This window comes from Agelaius phoeniceus, chromosome 5, assembly GCF_051311805.1.
Source record: "Agelaius phoeniceus isolate bAgePho1 chromosome 5, bAgePho1.hap1, whole genome shotgun sequence".
In the NCBI taxonomy this organism is placed as follows: Eukaryota; Metazoa; Chordata; class Aves; order Passeriformes; family Icteridae; genus Agelaius; species Agelaius phoeniceus.
The window spans coordinates 27,081,820-27,103,917 of record NC_135269.1 but is presented as its reverse complement, the minus strand read 5'-3'; the positions used below and the strand labels follow the sequence as shown (position 1 = coordinate 27,103,917).

Below are 22,098 nucleotides of genomic sequence, written 5' to 3'. Positions count from 1 at the left end.
AAGAATTAATAGGGTGGGATGGGGGAAATGGATGGCAGCCAAGGCCTTGTAAAATGTTCCAGATCAAATGCTGCTGCTGTGATGTGTCCCAGACAGCTGAGCAGTGCACTAGAGGCACCCATGAAGGTGCAGCTGTAGGAAGTAACGTGTCTCTGCTACTGCAGAAGTTGATGTGGGTGGTGAGGAACAGGAGTTCAGGGAAAATAAGGTGGTTTTACTGCAGAGCCCCAAGAGGAAAAAAAGCCCAACATATTGACTGTAGCTGTTGACAATGTATGTAATCTGACTAGGTAGGAACAAGCCCTTAATATGCATCAGTTCATCTAATTCTGAGGAAAATAGAACAAATGAATTACACCTTGAAGGTGCCTGTTCCTGTCCATTGCAGACATCTAAACTTAGTAGCCCTGAATCACACCTGTGGTGTCTGCTCCTTGGGAGAAAGCCTTCGGGGAACTTCTCAGGATCAGTGGGCTTAGAGACATGATGGTGCCAGTGTTTTGATACAAATATAGTGGCCTGCCAGTATCCAGCAGGGAAAACTGGGTCAGATACCTGTCACACACCATATCTACAAACTACTCAAGATAAGCCTTTTTGTTTGCCCTCTGTCCAGGTGTTATCTATAGATTTATATTAATAGATATGTGGATTGCAAGATCATCCCCAGTACGGGTATAATGTAAAGTATGCAACTAATGGAATTGTGTGACAACTGAAAATTTCCATTCTGAAGCTCCCAAGCTATGGAATGGATTAATGTTTCTGCAGTTTTTCCATTATTTGACATTTTTTGTTCTTTGATGTTTTGACTGGGAATTGATGACTGCTTGCCATGCTGATTTACATTTCCATCTTGGGCTGTATTTTTATCTGTTTTATGAAATGAAACACAATTCATATCTCCTACTAATGTATTATTCCAACCAAAAGGCACAACACAAAAATTGTTTGGGAAAGGTGAGTCCTTCAGAGTTTTGGGAAAGGGGGGAGTTTAGAATGATGGTGAGAAAGCATAAGAGGATACTAAAATCAAAATGTGGAGGCATATCCACTTTAAATCATGGCAGATATGTAAGAAAAGCCCCCTTCTCATTGTATAGCTCCCACTATAAAAATGTGATTGTGAAATCTCTTTGGAAATACAACACAAGCCCTTAACATCTTGAAACAATTGTTTTGTATTTATGGTGAACATCTTAACAGAATGCAGCAAAGGAGAAAGGCAATCAATTAATAATCACTAAAATTGATTAGACTCAGCAAAGAGTTTTAGCTGAAGAAAGGGAAACATTTTGAATATGTGAAAATATTTCATTTAAACAGATTCAATATTAAATATCTCATATTAAAATGTTGTACTAGTTGTTAAAAATGCTGTCTTTACAAAAGAGAAAACATATAATCCAGTGAAATACCAAAACCATGCTATTTTCTATGGACAGTTTTTTAAACTAAATTAAAGTGAAATTTTCACCTATTTCCTGACAAATCTTTAGAAACCTTGTCCAATTTGCTCAATTTTCATAAAACTCATTGAGTTTGGTGTTGCAGCAGAATATTTTTCTCTCTTAAATGGCATCACAGCTGATCACTGGAATGTTCATACAGGACTAACCATGACTTGCTAGTGAAGCTTTTATGTGCTATCTTCTTAATTCATTTCATAGATTACTTGTAGAGCATGAAGGACATTTTCCACTAGACAATATGTCACATAAAAGAAAACCTCATTTCCTAAACTCATGACTGGATTCTTGATGCAGAAACGATCTAACAGAAGCCTTTCCAATCAGGACCTCTGGACTGGAATTTTATTTCATGACACTACAGAAAAATAAAATTAGATCAACGGCCTGGGACATAGTGCTGGGCCACAGTTTGCTTCAGGTCTCATCAGGATGTACTTGGACATGAATAGATTACTTGCACTTACGCTCCTTATCCTGTGTTCAGAGATTATCACAGTTAGTTCCTAAAACTCCTAAAACTGAAATGGGAGCACCTCAAAATGCATCAGGTTTTCTTGAACACTTAGAATTTGTATCTTCTAAATAGTGCATATGCACCTCTCTGAACAATTGACAAACATGTAAATCTACAGAAAAGTCCTGGAGCACTGCCAAAAAACTATTACCAATATCCAAAAGCACTGATCTCTTTGATTGTGCTACTCTTGAGTTTCTAGCCTCTTGTAGATTGAGTTAAGTGTATGGCTCTAACAAAGGGAAGATATGTTTCTGGTGCCCTTTATAGCTAAATTTTGATCTTGAAGCCTATAAGTCTGAAGATCTCAGAAAGCAATTTTAAGTAAAATAATAACATATTCCACAGTAAGTACAGCACACAGAGATACTGTTGAAACTTTGAAGGATATCGGATGTGCTTGAAGAAACTTATGCTTTTAATACCACTTTTGTCTGGGTCCTCTGTGATTTTTTATCAAATAGCTCTTTATTGATTCTAGTATGGTGAAAGCAAAATATGTGTGTGTGGATGTGGACAAAGAGTTTGATTAAAGAACCATTTCTGCCTTCTTGACAGGGTTTATTACAGTAATATCCTCGTGAGAGCATAACATAGGGCTTCTCCTTTTATCCCAGGCTAAGAACTCTGAGCCACTCATATATTCCTTACAGCCCCACATGCCAAGTCCTAGAAATTCTTGTCTGGTGTTTGATAGCATCTGACCTAAACCTCCTCTGCTACAATTTAATCCAGTTATTTCTTGCCAGATTGAGAAGAAAAATGGAGTGCAGTTCATTCCTTCTTAATCCTAACTATTCCTTACTTGTTTTTCAAATGTTACTGTGGTCTCTGCTTAGCATTTTCTTTGGTGTTTTGAATTCCATCTGTGTTTTGAACAATCCTTTCCCCCTAGGTCAAGTTTCCCAAAATTCTTTATCATTCTTTTTGTCCTGCTCTGATTTTTCTTTAATTAATCCATCTATTTCTTACTCAGGCTGTACTTTGCACCCTGCTGAATAGCTATACAAAATAAAAGACTAGGGAATTTGAGTCCTGTATGCTCTTAATTTGATTTCTTTTTTTAATCTTTATGCACGTTACTCTGTTCTGGCTTCTGTTTCTGGCTTCTCTTCTTGATTCTAACAGTGATGCTTCTAACAGTGTGTTCATCTCTTCTGCATTTAACTCTCAGCCACCTCTCTATCTTCTGTGCTACAAGAATGTGTTTGTCAGACACTAGAATGTAACATGAGAAGTCATTTGCCTAAACACAGAGCATGGTTTCCCCCTCTCCCATTTTCCTTTGCTCTTCATTATACATTAAAAATATTCATATGTTAGATAAGTGCATCACTTTAGGCACTTGGTGACATTTCCAACATTAGACTTTCTATTTTCTTGTCAGTGTTGCTGCCACTGCACTTTCCACCAATGATGTACAGTGGTGATGACTGCTCAGTTGTTACCCAGAGCTCTTTCCTTATTTGTATTTTGATATTTTCCTGTTAACCTTTCATGTTTTAAAGGGGAGATGGCATCTCTGTAAGATGAGCTCTTTGCTTAAAATCTGCCAGAAAAAAAAAAATTTCAACGCTTTCAGTTTTCTCCCATTTTTGTGCTTAAATACCATCTGGGCAAAGCAAGAATCCACTCATTCTTGTTCTCTTGGTAGTTTGGGAAATTTAATATATGTATATTTTATACAAGGTTCCTCCAGTTTGAAAATTAAGATGACTTCCTGTTACTTTTTCAAACTGAAGTTTTATAAAATAGAGCTCTGTAATTGGCTGTGCTCCAGAGGCTGCCATTGGCACAGATCTGACATTGGAGCTGCCTCTGTTGTACTATTGTATTTTCGGGGTTCCCAGATGAAGGGAGGAATGATGAATCTGACTCCATGTTCTTAGAAGGCTAATTCATTATTTTAAGATACTATATTATATAAAAGAATACTATACTAAACTATACTAAAGAATACAGAAAGGATACTTACAGAAGGCTGAAAAGATAATAAGAAAACTAGTGACTCCTTCCAGAGCCACAACAGAGCTGGGCCATGATTGGCCAATAAGTCAAAACAATTCACATGAGACCAATGAAACAATCACCTTTTGGACAACAAACACATTTCTCCAAACACATTCCACATGAGCAAAACAGAGGAGAAGCAATGAGATAATATTGTTTTCCTTTTTCTCTGCAGCTTCTTAGCTTCCCAGGAGCAAAATCCTGGGTGAAGGGATTTTTCCAGAAAATATGACTGTGACATTGTATGTCACACACAGCCAGTGATGGGCAGGACTAGCTGCCCTCTGTGGGCAGCTCTGAGAGGAACCTGGTCAGAGAAATGTGACTTTGACTAATTAGGAGATAAGCAAGCAAGATGCAGATGGGATTCTGGAGAAGGAAACAAACACTGAGAAAAGTACTTGTCAGTTGTGTTTCTGGATATGTGTGTAAGACACAGAAAGGGGGGAGTTGCTTTGAGATATTGTGGTGAAGAAATTAGTTAATTTTTATAATTTTGTAATCTTTCCTTTTTTGAAGAGCAATATGGCAATTGTAGGCAGTCTGGTAATAACATTATTTTAGAAAAGAAATTCACCAGCTGTGCTGCTGTGATAATAACAATTCAGTTCAAAGCTTTCAGTCCCCAGTACCAAGAACTAGGAGAGGTGTGTGCCATACAATTTTAATACCATTTCTTCCCTAACCAATTCACCACTCTGCTCTGACATTCAAAAGAGGTTATGCATGACAGTGTATGTGTGTTTGTAAAGCACAAATAATTGTAGTGACTCTGCAAAGCTGCATCAAATGATGCAAAGCACATTCCTACCCTACATTTCTCAGACACACTGGATGTTATATTTTAAATATTTGACAGGAATAACAGCCTGCAGTGTATGTGCAATTATAATACCCTAAGAGGTGGTTTGTTGAGATACTGTTCTGCAATTTGCAAAATTTTCCCTGTTTTCTAGTGATGCAACACTAATGGAATTTCTCTCCAATTTTGAAATATCTTTTATAATATTCATTGGGCCCAAAATGCCATGCTTTTAAGAAAATTCCTTTCAACAAAATTATTATTGTCTATAGAGCCATTCATGTATGGGCCATATTGACTTATTACAAAAATTATCTAGGGGAATGATCATTTTCTTGTCAGGAAATCTCTGTAATAGAAGAAAATGTCTATCACAGTGCATCTATAAAGAGCTTGAAAAACTGGGATTATTAAGTGAAGTGAGATATTGATTTTATTTCCATGTTACGTTTCTCTGCTTCCCTGTAGAAGAGAACGAAACAGATTGCTGTAAGCATACGTGTTCCAGAGGTACAATAGATGAGAATTTCAATTCCACTCCAAAATTTTGCACTGAATAAAAGGATCTGAATAGTACCAAAGAGGTAAAACTCTTTTGTAACTTCTGTTATGGGCTGTGAATTCTTTGCTGCAGCTCTGAGAGGCACAGCCCTTATAAGAAATGGGCAAAATACAAAAAAAAAACAACCCAAAAAAGCTAGAACTATTTATCTCTCAATAGATATAAAAGACATTTGTACTTTCCCACACTGAACAAGCTGCCTTTTGTAAGCTGGGAGCTTCTTGAAGACAATTTTTTTTTTTTTTTATCCCTAGAGAGGACAGTATGGTCTATTAAGTAAAGAATCTTCATTTCAGCAGTTTCTATGGTACAAGTGAATTTGGAAAGGGGATTCTTTGCTAGTGTATGTGTTACTTGTGGCCTTCATTTCACACATCATAGGCATCTGAAAACTCCAAATTTTTCTGCAAACAATTTCAGGATTAGTACCACCTCTTTGCAACATATGCTATCAAATCAAAACTAGCATTATCTCATGTGATAGTGATGTTGTCTTTCAAGAAAAAGAGGACTGTTTTCTTGTTTTTTTCTGCAACTCCTCTCATTAAATCTGCACATCAGAGCTCTGAACTAGGAGAGGAAATCCTCTCTGTGCTCTATCACATTTATCTGAACCATTAAGATACTGAGCTCCATCTGGTGCTGCTCTGCTCTTCTGTGTCCTACAGGAGGTGTTTTCATCCAGTACCTTATGTCAGTAGGCACGCTGGGAGCAGCAATAATTGATCGATAGCAGAGGTCATGTTTAGGTGTCTGCCTTGACAATTCATTGTGCCATGTATGGGCATTGCTTTATCACAATAAATTAGAACAGTCTGAAGCAAATTCATAATTTTCCCTTGTCATACCTCGACCTTGTTTCATTTAAAGCATGTCTAACAAATGAAGGATGCACAGAGGATCCAGAATTTTGCCTTCTTAGTTTAGAGACATTATGTATTTAAATTTCACCTTGTCTCCAGTTAGATTATAATTACTCTGTCTTTGCTTAAGAAAGTGGGGGTTTTCTTCTGTTTCTGATGTGTGGGTTTTTAACATCAAATGATCTAATTACATAGAGGTCAAATTACTTTGAGCTTAGCTGAGCAGACAGGTCATCAATGTACAATCATGTACACCATCAATTACTAGAAACTTCCATTCTGCATTAAACTGTGAGATTTCTTTTTATGATCAACATGAAACTGTGGGTTGCTAAAGACAACACATTAAGATGGATTTGCCTTTATCTCTTGGGGTTTCATATTTAATTTTTTGTGGGAAATCTTATACAGTCTTAACATGGTTTGGGATTTAAAAGAAAGTCAATCTGTCTAATTTTTTTAAAACAAATTGTTAACTGAATATTGGCAATTAAGCCTATTCTCACCATCACATTTTGCTTTGGAAAGAACTTCCCTTTCATGTAGTAATGGTGGTATGCCTGAAGAGATGGCTGCTCTGTCATATGCTCTACCATATGCAACAACAATTTACAAGTTGTCCTGTAAATATGGCATATTTACAAGACAACTTTCCTTGTAAAATTTTGTTTGAATCCTTTTAGTGTATCAGATCTTTGGAGTACCTTAGTAAGACTACAGAATGCAGTTGCTCAGAAATTCACTTTGTCCATCTTATTAAAGAAATATAACAACTGTATAACAGTATGTATAAAGTGGAAGAAGAAAGGGGAAATGTCTTGCTCATGTCTCTGCCTTTAAATGAGGAAGGCAGGAAAGTTTTGTAGCAGTGATTAAAACAATGTGAACTGAATTATTAGAAGATGGCTCCTCAAACTCTTTCCAGTTCTAATAATCATTGCAGTAAGGTTAAGTAAGGCACACAAAATTGAGATGTTAGATGAGTGAACAAGCATTTGAGTCGCCCAGACTAGCAGAGTTTATGGTAGAAGCTGGTAGAGTTGTGAGTGATTCACATTCTTCTCATGCATCTTTCCCCTTCATATAACTGGTTTTCCTTTGGTGCTACTTCTTCCCTGGAAAATTAGAAGCTGTATTAAGTCTGAGAAGGAGCAGTGAGAGTGTACTCCTGTGAGTTCCCTGCAGAGCAGAGGAACACGTGGGTCCTGCACAGAAACCCACCCTGGGTGCAGAAACCCACCCAGGTGTTGCCAGTCCATGCAGTTATCCTACTCATGCCAGCATGGGACTGCACCCAAGATAACAAGCTGTGCTAACAAGCATTTGCATTGCCCCACTGCTTCCCCTACAGCATGGGCTAACACCTCTGCCTGTAATTACTCATGTGGTGGTGTGTAGCTGGCTTGAAGAACTTGGGGCTTGTGTCATGTGGACTGAATTGAACTGACAGCGACCTTAAGAGTATTCTCTTCCTCAGCTGTGCTCTCGTTGAGCTCGTGCATGTCTCCCTTTAGAAAGAATTTTGAGTTGCACCATCAAACACAGAGGTGTACAGAGAGCCACAGGGCAGTTCACTGTCTCCTGGAAAGCGTGGGTGCTGAAAAGACTTTGGAGTACAGATTGATAGTCATGTATGTATTTCTTGTCTTCCTTGATTGTATGAGCTGAAAAACAAGACTCTGCAGAGGGAGCTGAACAACCAAAGACCTTCACACTGCTGGAGCATGGGCAGGTGCTCAGAACCAGGGCTGCTGCCAAGACTTCTGCATCCATGTGGAAGTTCAGCTGTGATATCTTTCTGTCCAGAGAGACTCTGGTGCCCAGAGAGGTTGCAAGGTCTCCAGCCACAGAGATATTCAAGACCCCACAAATCACTCTAGTTGTCCCTGCTTAGAGCAGGAGGTTTGACTAGATGGCCTATATTATTCTGTGATGCAATAAGCAGCTTATTCAGTTTTCTCTAGGTTATGTGTATGAAAAAGCTATCATAAGCCTGCCTGCATTTTTTGTGTGTTTTATTAATTATCATGTTTGTGAAATTAACTGTTGGACAAAATATAAACTGACTTTTTCTTTACCAAAGCAATGTTTTTCCAACGAGCCTCTAAATGAATATTTAATGGACAATTCATTAAATGTAAGTATTTTCTACTTCAAGAAAATTATTAATGAGAAATAAATCCATATTGGGAAAATATTGGCTTTATATTTTACACTTGGGATAAATCACAAAGGAAGCTGCCTTATAAAATACAGTTCAATTGTGTGCTGCATTTTTAATGGCCTGTGATGCCAAAAGAAAAATAATGTACTTAAGAGGCCTTTCTTAAGCCCACAGAACAGTCAAAAAGATTTGATGATGTCAACTATGACTACATAAAGTACTAACTTTTTTAATCTAAAATTTGAGCCCATAACTGATGTTTCATTAGAGACAATGTCAAATACTGTTTTCATAAGTAAAAATGCACTATTCTGCTCAGAGATTTTTGCTGTCTGCAGTTTAAATCTGCAAATAATGATTTCCCATGTTTCTAGTAATTTTCCAGTCCAAAGGAATTAAAGGATATTTGTCAGATAAAATCCATATTATTAGCTATATTGTCACAGAGATCTTACCTAGATGGGTCTAACCTGCATTTATTCAGTATTTGCTGATGGAATTATCAATAAATGTTTTATCATTACCTCACAGTCATATCAACCTTTTCCATTAAGATAGTCATGCTGCAGATATTTCTAATTCTTTTCTCTCAGAAGTGCAGTCCAAGTCAGAGGATATTGTTTCCATGGTTGATTTACTACATCTAAGTTACCTTACTGTAAGACCCATTCTGCGGATTTAGATGACATTTGTTGGAATTAAAGACTTCCTTCTGATGTGGTTTCTTATCTTACAGGAATTTGTATTTCTCTACTGCAGATTGTGAGCTCATCATTGCACACTAAATCTGAGCAGTGAGATAGTATTTGCATTTTACTTCTACTCAAGTAACCTACCCTGTTCTTGAAGCTGTCCTCCCACTCACATATTTTTGTCTACATAGAAGGACACTGCAAGCATTTCCCCTTGCTCTGTTCCACAATTGAGATCCTGTCATATGCTGCCAGAAATTAAGCACTGTAACAATGACACCTGCTCTGAGCTGGATTAGATGACACATTGCCTGAATGCTGGCAGGAAGCAGCCACCTGCCTGCATTACTAACTTCACTGGAGCAGGACCTTTGCAAGTACTTTGCAAAGTATAAGAAAATACACTTTACTTCATCATCATATTTTGTCATGAAATTTAACATAAAAATCATTCTAAATTGTAATCATGTGCCTCTGTCTCCTTAGATCAAGTTATTCTGCATTTCACATGTCAGTGTCCTCAGGTGAAAACTGGTTTTATCAACAGCTTCCTATTTTTTATGTAGGGCTATCTTTTTATTCTTATTTTCATCCTTACTGCTTTTGCCTTACAGTTTCTTGCAAGTCAAAGGCTTCTTAATATCCAAATTAAAATGAGAACAAAATATTCCCCTTGAGCACTAAACCCATGCTTTTGTTGAAGGTACATGTGTGAAACATATTGGCACTGTTGTTCATTAGGTTCCTCAGAAGCATGAACGTGGAGGCTAATGTTTGTGAGTATGCAGTATTTTTCCTGAAACCAGACATATATTGACAGTATCTATATAATTGCCCAGTAGTAATGTATGCACTGGAAAAGTATTGGCAGAATATACTTTCTGTTTTTCCAGCTCCATGGAATTGCCCACATGAATTTACATTTACTTTGGTTTTGCAGAGGAAGAACAGTTTAATCAACTAAAATTTGCTGGGTTTTGTTTTTCCACTTAATTCACTCCACATGGCAAATCAATCTGTGCTGCTAAGTAATTCTCAAAAACAGTGGAACATGTAGTAGTGACTATTTACTACTCTGCACTCAGACATCATACAGAGCTAGGTTACAGAGAGAATTGTTACTGGAAGAAGTATGTTGATTTTGTCTCCTTTTCTGTTTTTCCTGCATTATGGTCTTATCAGAAATTTGCCCAAATGTAAAGAACTGTTTCTGTTCTGCGTTTTTCACTTGCCTTGCAGGATCTTCCTAAAGCAGATGACATTAATTCTGGTTGTTAAATTGGTTTCAAAATCTTACTTATCTCATTTTACTTTCATGAGGAAGGCTTTTAAATGTGAAGAGAGATACAGCCTTGAGAATTTTTCTCTTAAATGATGATAGGGGAAACACCTTAATGGTAAATTCTGCCTTTTTTTTTTTTCACCCTATTGTTTTGCATACATGAATGAAAACCTGCCTAGTAGCCTCAAGGCAAATAAACAATGGCACCATTCAATTAGAGCCACTGTAATTTTAACCTTCTGCAGGGTTATATCCTCTGAATAGGTTTTCTCAACTTTCTTATCTTTTAGACTCAAGAAATGCTTAAATCAAGGTGAGTACCTTCAGCTGCTTTTGTCTTGAAATGACTGGACAATATTACTGATAATGAACTAAAATTAGCAAGGAGGAGGAGAATGTTCAAGACGATATTTGGCAAAAGATACTAATCTTTAGCCTTGATCCTGGAAGGCAGCCTGCAAATAGAGCAAAATATGAGCTTTCCAGGAGACATTCCATGTCAGCATAACTCTGCTTCTATTCAGACTACCAATGATAAGTGCAGAATGAGCAGAGTCGGGTCAATAGCAAATACATATATGTTTAAATCCTGCCATCAAAAGACATTAGAATTCTTTCAGGAATACATGGGAGTTTAGTAGCCACAACTTAACCAGCAGTTGGCATCGCTCTGTGCCTGCTTTAGAAGAAGGACAACCTGACCTTTTACAAGCTTTCCTTGACCTAGTTGACAACAGTAACTCACCACAGCAGGTGTTTCTGCTTTTGGAGTTACAGAAATGGCCCATGCTTTAGTCTCTTTCACTCCTTACATAGTGACAATGGAGAAGAAAATGTGGCTTTGTTTTTAAATGTGTTTGCAATTGATTGGATTTCGTTGGGAAATAGCAACATCTTTAAAAACTTAATGGTAAAATAGAAAGGGAGCCTTGCCAGAAGGGGAAGTCTATAATATGTGTACCTGTAGTACTGCCTGTATTCTAGGACTGGCAGCAATGATACTAATGATGCTTGTCAGTGAAGCCAAAATGTGTATTGACTACCTGTAACTCAGACTCTGGTGATCTGAATTCTACCACACAAACCTATTTTGAAGATCAAGTCAATTAAACTAAATGTACCTTGCTACCATTTCTCAATGAGAACAATGATTAAAAACAGTTCTTGTAACAACTAAGGGTGTTTTTAAAGGAAAACAAGTCTAGAAAGTGGTAGTTTTAAGCCAACATTTCTCTATGGAAGAGAGCAGTTCTTCCACAGAAAATATCCTTTTCTCCAGCTAGTTTCAGTCAGTGAGTTGCCCAAAGGCTGTGAAATCTCTGCCTGTAGAGATATTTAGTAGTCAATGGGACAAGCTCCTGTCTGAGCAGGCTGATCTAAGTTAGCCAGAGACTTAGGCCAGATGAACCCTAGAGGTCCCTCCCACCCCAGATGAGTCTACAGTTGCCTGATGCTGGTAAGTCTCGTCATCCTGGCTTTACGCTGTTCTGAAGACCGCTGAGAATGTTTGTTAGTGACCAGAGGAAAATCAGGTTTTTTATGGATATTCCTCCTCAATAAATCAGTTCAAAACAACCAATTTATTTGAGTATTGGTGGCCTGAGAATTATTGCATTGTGATATGGTGCTACAGGTAAATTCCAAACATTTATTCTATTTCTGTGTTTGCTAAAGTGTTTTATCTCATTGGTCTGCCCCCTTAATTCCTCTTGTTTTCTTTCTTCATTATCTGGACATCACTTTATAGCAAATTGATCATGTCAATAATAGTCTTATTTAAGTTTCCAAGGGGAGTGATGTTACATTGATTTTTGTTTGCATGTTCCCATAATGTGAAATTGAGTTTACTTCTCCCAATCATTTAACAAGCCAACCCTTGAAAGTCAATTATGACTGAAAAATGTTCCTCTATTCTCTATGTTCCTCTAAGATGAAGGACACTGAGTCTAAATACTAATCTAACCAAGACAGTTTAGGAGATTCCATTCACTAAAGTATTTTTGTAATGAAGATGCTATTGTTTTTCCAGATATTTTGATTAGCTATTTACTCCTTAGATTAGGTGAGTGTGACATCTCATTCAATTTGTCCTCCATCTGGATTTGTTATTCTCTTTCCAGTCTTGTTTTTTCCAGCCTTGCTTTTCTCAGCCTTGCTTAGTGCTTTCCTTTGTGAGCACTTAACATGAGCAAACCCAAGAGAAATGGATTTTCATATTAATAATTTAGCATTATTATTTCTTTTTTTTTCTGAATATAACTGAACCTGCCAAGTGTATTTTGGTTAGATTTTCTGTTGGTTAGACCTTCTGTTGGCAAAGCTGATTGTCATTTTGAAAACATTTTAATGTGCCAACACTGCAAGATATGGAGTAAAAAAATATTCTTTAAACATCTGTATTGTGATAACCATTCAGAAGTTTTTCTTGTTTCTACATGAAAACACATAACAAATAAGATACCAAATTTAGATAGTGTTCACTTGTGAAACAGCATCTTCACAAGTCATGTTTGGCTCCCATATCTAGTAAGGCTCAAACTATAATATGCTGGAAAATACCTATAAACTTCCTGTTTAATAGCCATCACTAAGTTTAGAAGCTCTTTTTAATAAATTTCCCCGATTTCTCAGTTTTATTAGTCTGTCAGTACTGCAGTTTCTTTCTGCATGTTGGGCTTCTGGGATAGTTCTTTTGAGGTTGGGTAGATTTTTTTCTGTTTTGTTTTGTTTTTTAATCCAAGCTATTTTGGACAAAATTGCCAATCCACTGCTGGCTTAACCTCACCTTTGAGAAAGCAGTTTGCAGGAGATTTTTAGAGTAGCAGAATTAAGTTTTGGTTTTGTGGTATCTCCTTGCTAAATTCGCATGGGAAAATAAAAGCTAATTTGTGAAATGTTCCTATAAAGAAAAACATAATTAAAGCCTGATTTAGAATCCATAAAAGTCAGGGAAAGAGTGCAAGTGAATTCATTGTCTTGGAAGCAAATCTCTTGGGGGCATTTTGTTGCTGTTGTGTCATTTTGTATTGAAATATTTTTCAAAAATTCATCAGCAAAGAAGAAAAAATTTTTTTTTCCTGCAGTTTTTAGCACCATAAAGTCACTCATTCCTTTGTATGTCAAATCCATATTTGCACCCCAGTAATATTTTGAGTACAAATATCTTTCTATGTCTATTATGGTCCAATACTGTAGTTGTTTATAAAATGTTAACTCTATAGTGATTGGGTTGAGTGGAGTTTTTTTCGGGTTTTTTTGTTTTGTTTTGGTTTTTATTTGTTTTTTGGAGTTTTTTGATGTGCTGAATAAAATCATATATATGTATCTTAAATGTTGGAGTTTTCATTCCGATCATGTCACAAAGTAGTAAAACGATTTTAGCCACTCTAAGGACATGGACATGCAAATTCAATAATTTCAGAATCTATCAGGATAGTGGAGGGAGAGTGTAAAAAGTATAAATGGCAGCCTCCCACCCATAAAGTCACAGTAGTTTCCAGATAAACAATACCAGATTTAAGAACTTCTAGTAAGTTGTTTTAACCAATAATTTATGTGAGAAACATTGAATATAGGACAACATCTAAAAATCTAGGAAATCATCCCCAAAGCAAACTAACAATTTTCCTGCCTGGTTTTCTGTCATCATATTTTCCTTTTCTCATACTAAGTACACCTTTACCTATTTCTTGGAATGCCATCCACTTGAATGTTTAAAATTGTATTATATGTAACTTCATGAAAATTTAATTAATATTCATTAGAATTTGAACATTTAATCTTCCAGTATTATCATGTGGCTCTCTGTGTTCAGCCAAACCTGCTGTAGCTTTCTTGCAGAGCACTGTGTCTCCCCCTGAATGCAAACAGAGCTAAACTCCTCTTCTCCTCTTTGCTGCACATCCTCAGGTCTTTGCCAGACAGCTTTCTGTTAGGTAGCAGCCATGCTGATGTGCACACCCTGCATAAAGTTTTCTTCATGGGATGCACACTCAGCTAACCCATGGATGCATCTGTCTGCCCTCCATGTCCTCTTTTCCATGTAAAGGAGGCACACATGGCTTTCAGGGCAGCAGAAGAAAAATGGGATGACAAAATACTGATACAACATTTCAAGAAGAATATGGGATTGTGACGCATCACATTGACCACTGACTATGGTTTCTTTCTTTTTTACTTATAAAAGTAAGCTCTGGTGGCTGTTTTGTTTCTCTTTTGCAGTCATCCCTAACAAACAGTGACATCATCTTTGTGAAACTGCATGCCCCTTGGGAGGTCCTGGGCAAATATGCTGAACTAATGAATGTAAGAATGCCTTTCAGGTAGGTGTAGCTGTATTTTGTCTCAACCTCCAAAGCCACACTATACTGTAAAGTTAATGTGATAATAACACCAAAATGCCTGTAGAAAAGCTCTTCTATAAGATACCACACACCTTTAGGAAATATAAATGGAGTTCCTTAGATACCACATGCATTGCTGTTTCTTGTTAAAGCCTACAATTTCGGTACAATACTGGTTTGAGATTAAGATGGGCTGTAGCAGTGCAGCTGTTTTCATGGGGTATTCTGTCCTTAGGCCCTTTAACCCCTTCAATGCTGGAGCCCCCTGCATACTTGTGCGCTGCTGTTTTTTAAATGGACATTTCATTGAAATCAATGGGAGGTCAAGAAGATCCAGGTACGTAAGGCAGCACAGAAAGTGCATGTCTGTTTGACGTATCTGGTATGCACCTGTAAATTGCTTGTATAGTATGCAGTTAGTATCCCATAAATAAGTATAAATAAGTATCTCATCTCATAGGAAAACAATTTAAGCTATGAATGGTTTTTTTCTGTGGAGAAAATAGAGAACTTATATTCAATACTACTGATAAACAGATAATTCCACATTGAAATTCAAGCTATTTTTATAATTGATTAAATATTGTTTGCATGTTGGGCTATGAAATTTTCTATGTAAAATATTGCTTTTACTCTGCTGGTTATCATAACTCTTAAAGTAGCTTAAAGACTGCTCCTGGAACTGACCACAACCCATGAACTGAGAGGCCTTGACTCTTCTTTCAATTAGCAGGGTTTGTAATATAAAGCTCCATTGATTTTAATGGAATTACTCCTGAACAAGAGAAGAATCAGACCCAGAATATGCAACTAGTGAGCTGGTGCCTTTGTAGGATTCCTTCTGTTTTTTCTTTCCTAAGTATGAAAAATGCCTCTGATATGAGACGCCCTGTAGCAGTAGAGAGCTCGTAAGGAAAAGTGGATATGTATAAAGGACAAAATTGCAGGCTTATTTTGTATTTATTTTGTTTTCATTTTCACAGCAAATCTTCAACTGTTCTTCCTTGTGCTTTTATTGCTAAAGAGAAAATTCTGAAAGCAATCACAAGTCATTGGAGGATAGTAATACTCTTTTTTTAAAGTGTTCCAGCCATAGAAACAATGCATTAGGCCAAAAGGGTGCCTTCTTTGACTTCTGTGGCATTCCTTGAGATGGACCTGCTCTGGCAGTGGAGTGAGGTCTCATGATTCAGAAATACACCAGGAACTTTGAATTTAGTCATGGAGCAGCTTATTCTTTCCTGATCACTCAGCAGATAACAATGTAGGTGTCATACAGATTACATAGAAAGCTTTGAAAGACTGAGGTTTTCTTGACCTACTTCAGGATGGTGGCTTCATTCTTTCTACATCCATAGAGAGAGAATTACTACAACATTGTTAAGAGGAAATCATGGCAATTCACTAGTGACTGCTGGGCAGGCTCTTTAATTTTTTCTTAAAAACAACAGTACAGTTTACCATTTCAAAAGAATTTTACAAAATGTCCACAAGTCTAGATGGTGTGTTCCCAGATGCCTTTGTCTAAGCCCTTGCTTTAAGAGCTGCTGATAGCTTATTGCTCCTGATTATTCAGGTTGGAATTGTGCAATGTCCACGCAGCACTGAATGAAATCCTTGTTGTTTCAAAGCAGGAGGGAAAAAGTGGTGGATACCTCTGAATATTGGAAGCAAAACCAAGAAGTGGATGGCATCTTCAGAAACACTTAGCTTTGACCTTTCTCTGCTGAGAAAGGTCAAGCAGAGCAAGATATTGAGTATATTGAGTTGAGCAAGATAAATAACACTATCCAAAGAAGGCTGGCCAAAATGAAATAGTTTAAAAAAATTTACTTCACCAGCATGATATGGACTCTAATAATTAAAATGTTCAAAAGTTCTGAAAATTAACCTGGAATGTTAACCAAATTATTTAATAATTTATAAAGCATTAGTGTTGTCTTATTTTAGAGGACTTGTTTTCAAGGCACAAACAACATTCCTACACAAATCTACTACAATACTTAGAACATGTGTGGTGTAAGCCTTCATTTTCCAGAAGTGGTACAGTTCTGCATTACACAATGGAACCTCTCAGAATACACAGAAACCACCTTGATTTAGCAATCACCTTCAGTGGATGACAAAGTCAGCCTCTGGAGGAGGAAATCAGAGTCTGGTCAGGCACCCAAATTTTCCAGAAAGGAGTATGAGTCCCAAATCCACACTGAAGAACCCTCAGATTTTCTTAATTCTCGTGAAGATGCGATCTCTGTGCTGAAGGCAATGTGTCAGATCCTGGCAGCTGTGGTATGATAGGCATATATGAGAAGAACAAGAGCAGCCAGCAGGGGAGTGGCCCAGGACATGGACTCCCAGTCCTAGATGTACACATGATGGTTAGGGGCTGCTCTGCACAGCAGGCCTGGTCAGGAGAAAGGTTGGGAGTGGGTCCAGCATGTGTCTGCTCGTGTCCCCTTGTCTGCTCACTTGCTCATCGTTTGCTCTCACACAAGCTTATTGCACTGACAACAGAAACCAGCCTGAGTGAGGGGCAGAGGGAGTGGCTGCACACTTGGCAGGGTGCTAAGCACATGTGCATTTGCTTGTGTAGCCTATATTCTGTTTCAAGGGATGTTATCCCAAGAGGAACCACAGATCCCGCTCTGTACTGCATGTGTTACAGCGTATTGCAGCATAAGGTACAGCTTTCCTGGCTTTTCTAGTGACTCCCCCTTATGTTTCACCAAATGCAGCTTTAATAACTCACTAGTAGATATCATATAATTTATCCATACTTGTGTCAGTCCTATGGAACTCTGAAATAGAAACATCTTCGAATCCCCATCTTCCACACATGACAAATAGCAGAAAAAGAGGAGACAATGGGAAAATCATGACCTTCTGGCAATTCTAATGCCACCAGTTTCTGTGTGGCTTCCTGTGATGGCTCTGTTAATCTCTCTTTTAGTCTCTTCCTCCACCTCTTACAGGCTTCTGTCTTCAATCTCCTTTCCTTCCTTGCTAGTTCATACTGTAACTGACGATGGGTTTTCTTCTCGACTGGCTTCATTTTTGCTGTTCTTCCAGGAGAAAAATCTATTACCTGCATCGCCGATACAAGTTCATGAATAGGTGAGTACAGCTCTCATGCCAGTTTATGCTCATTTGGACCCAGTAACAAAAATAATGGTTAAAGTCAAGCTGGATGGAAAAGTTAATCAGTTGTGTTTCTAGAAATGATGAAGGGAGTGGTTATACACTAGAACATCTGCAAAAAAAACCAAACAGAAGTTGCATTTATAAGGCATCCGCATTGTGAAAGAAGCAATTAATTTTATCAGTTTTGCCTTTTTTAGGAATAAGAAAATATTTTTCAACTGATGGAGTCTTTAAAGAAACAGATGTTAGAGCAAATGCTGTACCTCTTTCTTTCCATGTAGCTCATTAGGGAGTTTCTTGGGGTTAGAATACCACAGTTACAGGGGTTTTTCCATTTCCATGAACCCTGCTTACTTGTAATAGTGATGCCATTATTTATTTATTGTTTCCTCCGTGGGGATGCTTAGCACTTTGTAGATAGGAAGCCAATGAACCAAGCTTGAGAGATGAGTATTTTCCAAGAATCTTTGAAGTGCTTTCACTCAATTATTAAATACCTTTAAGGTTATGCTTGATGCCTAGGTTATGTCTCACTTCAAGTAGTGAAGTGCTTTTCCTGCAGCAGTTTGCATTTTCTTTTTGATACCTTGGAAAATTAAATGAAAATATCTCCAAAATGCCTAAAAACTGTACAGACTTGGCAAAACCCAGATCATTTATATATCTACAATTATCTCTCTCAATTATTTCTCTCACTGTATGTGGTATTTAATGCCATGGTACTCTCGATGCAGTTTTCAAAGGAGTCTAGCCCCTAATTACTGAGGTCAGTGGAAATATTCCCAAGAACATCTAAGAGAGAAAAATTAAATTTGAAAAATCTGCATTTTGGAGTAAACAGCCATACCATTTTTCACATAATGTCAATACATTTACATCCATGGGATGATCACTGTGCAGTATGAGCATAATAAAAAGCATTTTGGATATTAAGTTATGTAACAGTGTGCTGGTAACTTGACAGCACCAGCATTGATATCACATTATGGAATTTGTTTTTTCATATTAGTAAGCACCAAATGAGCCCTTTGTGGAGTTGAGACATTTTATCCCTCTTTGCCACACGGTAATAATTGCACACAAATCTTCTAAAACTTGTTGATGCTGCCCCGCTTTCCATTCCCATCTTACAATAGGTACTATAGCAGCTGTTAGCTTTGGAATTGGTCTTGTGGAATGGCTGCTTTGACTAAAGCAAAAGATAGGAAGGAGAAGATGAAGGTTCTATCATTTATATGTGTTATATGAAGTTTTGCTTCACATTCATTTTCTTATGAGTCAGGATGCAATTTGAAGTCAGGATGGGAAGAGGTATGATCTTTTTCTGGTATTTAGTTCCTGAGTGATGAGAACACTAAATTCAGTTTTTATATTCAGGTCTATAAATAGCTACTTGAGGAAGAAAAGCTGTAACTGAATGGCCCCAGAGGGGAAAAACAAAATATATTCAGCTTTATTTTCACTTATGTGAAACTTAGATATATGGCTTCAATAAAAGTATCTATTTTCTCTACTCATAGTTCAGTGTAGATTACAAGTACCCAAAGCCTTTCTCCATTTTTTGAGTTAATACAAACATTATGTTGACATTTGGGCAAAATTTATTTTAGACAGGAGCTTCGTCACAAGGCAAAGCCCAGAGCAGGTCTCTTGCAACTTGTGAACCTAACTTGAATTTTCTCTCTGAAAAATTCTGGTGATCTCAACACTTCAACTTACAAAACTTCCCTACTTTAAAGGAAAGGAGGGGTATCAGACACCTTATAGCACCTGCAGCACAGTTTAAAAGTAAACTAATAAAATAGCTAGCACCAAAATATGCATAAATTTCTACAAAAGCTGACACACTCATAAAAATCATAAAAATCAGTCTCAATTCAAATCCTTTTTTTCTTTTCCTAACTTCCCTTTGAAAAACGTTTCTATCCCTATCCTAATTTATGGTGAGAAAACAGTTTCATTTAAATTATTTGAGAAACTCTTTGTGTGAGTTAAACACAATATGTATCTTTAGAAAGAGAGTGCTAAATAAAGACTAAGCTTAGAGAGCAGGAGCATGATTGAAGTGGGAGACACTGTCTTTGAGGCACTGTGTCAGGCAGCTACCTCTTTATCACTCCATCACCCCATTGTTCCTGAGTAGGTCACACTGCTTTCCAAACACTGTTCTCCTATTCAGCTGAGTGTGGGGAAAATGAGGCATGGATTAGCCTTGCAGAAATGATAAAAAAATAGATTTTTAACACTTGTGTCTGTATTTGTTAGCACCAACACCATTTTTTCAGCTTTTTCCTTTTGCAAGATGATCCTGTAGAGTACAAAACCTGCACTGCTGACTGACGGCACTGTTGGAATGAGCTGGAGGAAATTTTAAAACTTGGTCATTTTTCTTTTCCAAGGAGATAACTAGAGGGGCTTGCTTTCTCTGCAGAAGGCTGTACTGCATGTTCTGTGCTTTGCAGTAAGGTTTTGCAACCTTCTCAGACCCGTTTGCCAGCAGGCTGACTGAGCATGCCAAGTAATCTGAGTCTTGGGAATGGCAAACCACTTGAATTCTGGGTACACTCAGTGAGAAGCCAGCATGGATAATGCATTGCTGTTAAGTGGGGAAAGCACTCAGTCCCTTTGTGCTGTGCTTGTGTGGTGTGATAAACCTGCAGCAGGCAGTATCTCAAATGTGCACATTGACTTGCAGCATGAATGGGAAAGGATTGCAGATGGGCAGGGGTGTTAATAGCTTAGAGAATTCAAACGAGTTTAATTAACAGGAACGGAACAGGATATTTAGAAAAACCCTCTTCTTAATCCCTCCTCCCTTTTCCACACCCAGACACACTAAGCCTGTTGAATATACACAGGGCTTACTGAATTTGCAGGGGAAAAAACAGAGGCCAAAGGACAGGGATTTCTCCTGAACTTACTTTCCCTTGGCATTTCTATCTGCCTACACAGACTAGCTCAAGGCTGTCAGGATGCTGCAGCTGGAGAGTTACAATGGATCAGGCCCTTAGGAGCCCTGGGATCTGACATCTCACCTGCATTCAGCACAGACATTTGCAAACCACCTCCTCCTGTGCTCAAACTGCTCAAACTCAGTGCAAACACTGCCCATGGAGAGGTTATGATTAATTAAGTAATTAAATCTTTTATTAAGTTTACATGTATATTCCAGTTTTCCCAAACAGTCCTGATGATAAATTTGCACACATATGCAACATCTGACACCCCTTGCCCCATCATGCTATTCCAGATTGGAAGTGCAGAAATGAGACTTAAACAGGTACGGCTGATGTATTTCTAATTTTGAAATGTGCTCATTGTTATAAATGGTCAAATCAGAAACCAAATTTATAAGAAAATTTAACAATGCTTTATTAGATCCTTAACAAAATAGAATTTTGAGAAAAACCACCACAGCCAAGGCAGAGTCAGCCCCGGGTGTCGGTGCTGCGTGAACCTGGATCAGACCGACAAAGTGTCAGCGTCTCCCTGGCGGTTCACCCTGACTGCTTCATGCAGTGAGTTTATATACAGTTTATTCTGCCTGAGGCAGAGATGACCGAATGTTCCTTTGTGTCCCTTCACATGTAGAACTGGGGCCATACATGTGCGGGAATAGACAAAAGTGAGTCCAGATGTCTAGATGGTTGTCTGAATGCTTCAGAAGAGTCTACATTCACACGTAGCAGAGTGGCGCTGGTGCTTGAGTGTGGTAGATGCAATCTCCCAGGTGCAGGTCCCCCCGGGAAGATTTCATTCATACGTTAACAGACTTGATATTATCTTAAGGTTGTCCAGGAACTAATTGAATAAACATAAGACTCTGCTCCCAGGTGGTCAAAGACATAGCTTGGATTTTACAATATTTTATACATAAATAGCATGAATTATCTCTATCATATGCTACAATCCCTCCCCATTTATTTCACCAATTTAATTCATGCTCATAAATTGCTAAATTTTTAATTTCCTACATCTACCCATCACCACTAAGGGTTCCTCACAAACAGAGTACTTCCTCACACTATTTGGTACTCCCCTTGTAGGATGCCCTGATACACCACATTATTCGTTTTCACAGTTGCCTGATTCTCAAACTTTGCCAATGCCTCTGCAGCATTGCTGGCATACTTTCTTTCTCCCAACCGCATGATCTTAGATGCGTTGCCTCCGGAAGCTTCCTCTGAATCCACAGGAACTATAGCAATCTGTATTCCCTGGACCACAGAGTGGATCAGTCTGATAAAGCATGG

At 37.8% G+C, this 22,098-nt stretch overlaps 1 protein-coding gene across 11 annotated transcripts in view; it reads left to right on the top strand.

Moving 5' to 3' along the window:
• ANO4 (anoctamin 4) overlaps window positions 1-22,098 on the top strand; it is a 187,330-nt gene that overhangs the window by 91,953 nt on the left and 73,279 nt on the right. For 9 of the 11 annotated variants that reach the window (XR_013182362.1, XR_013182361.1, XM_077178703.1 and 6 more), the window contains 3 exons: window positions 14,583-14,683; window positions 14,940-15,041; window positions 17,774-17,818. Coding sequence is in view for 9 of the 11 variants with exons in the window: in XM_077178703.1 (XP_077034818.1) it covers window positions 14,583-14,683; window positions 14,940-15,041; window positions 17,774-17,818 (248 nt within the window). In the remaining 2 variants the exon portion in view is untranslated. The remainder of the gene's footprint in view (window positions 1-14,582; window positions 14,684-14,939; window positions 15,042-17,773; window positions 17,819-22,098) is intronic. The other 2 variants (XM_077178699.1, XM_077178702.1) reach the window with 2 other exon arrangements.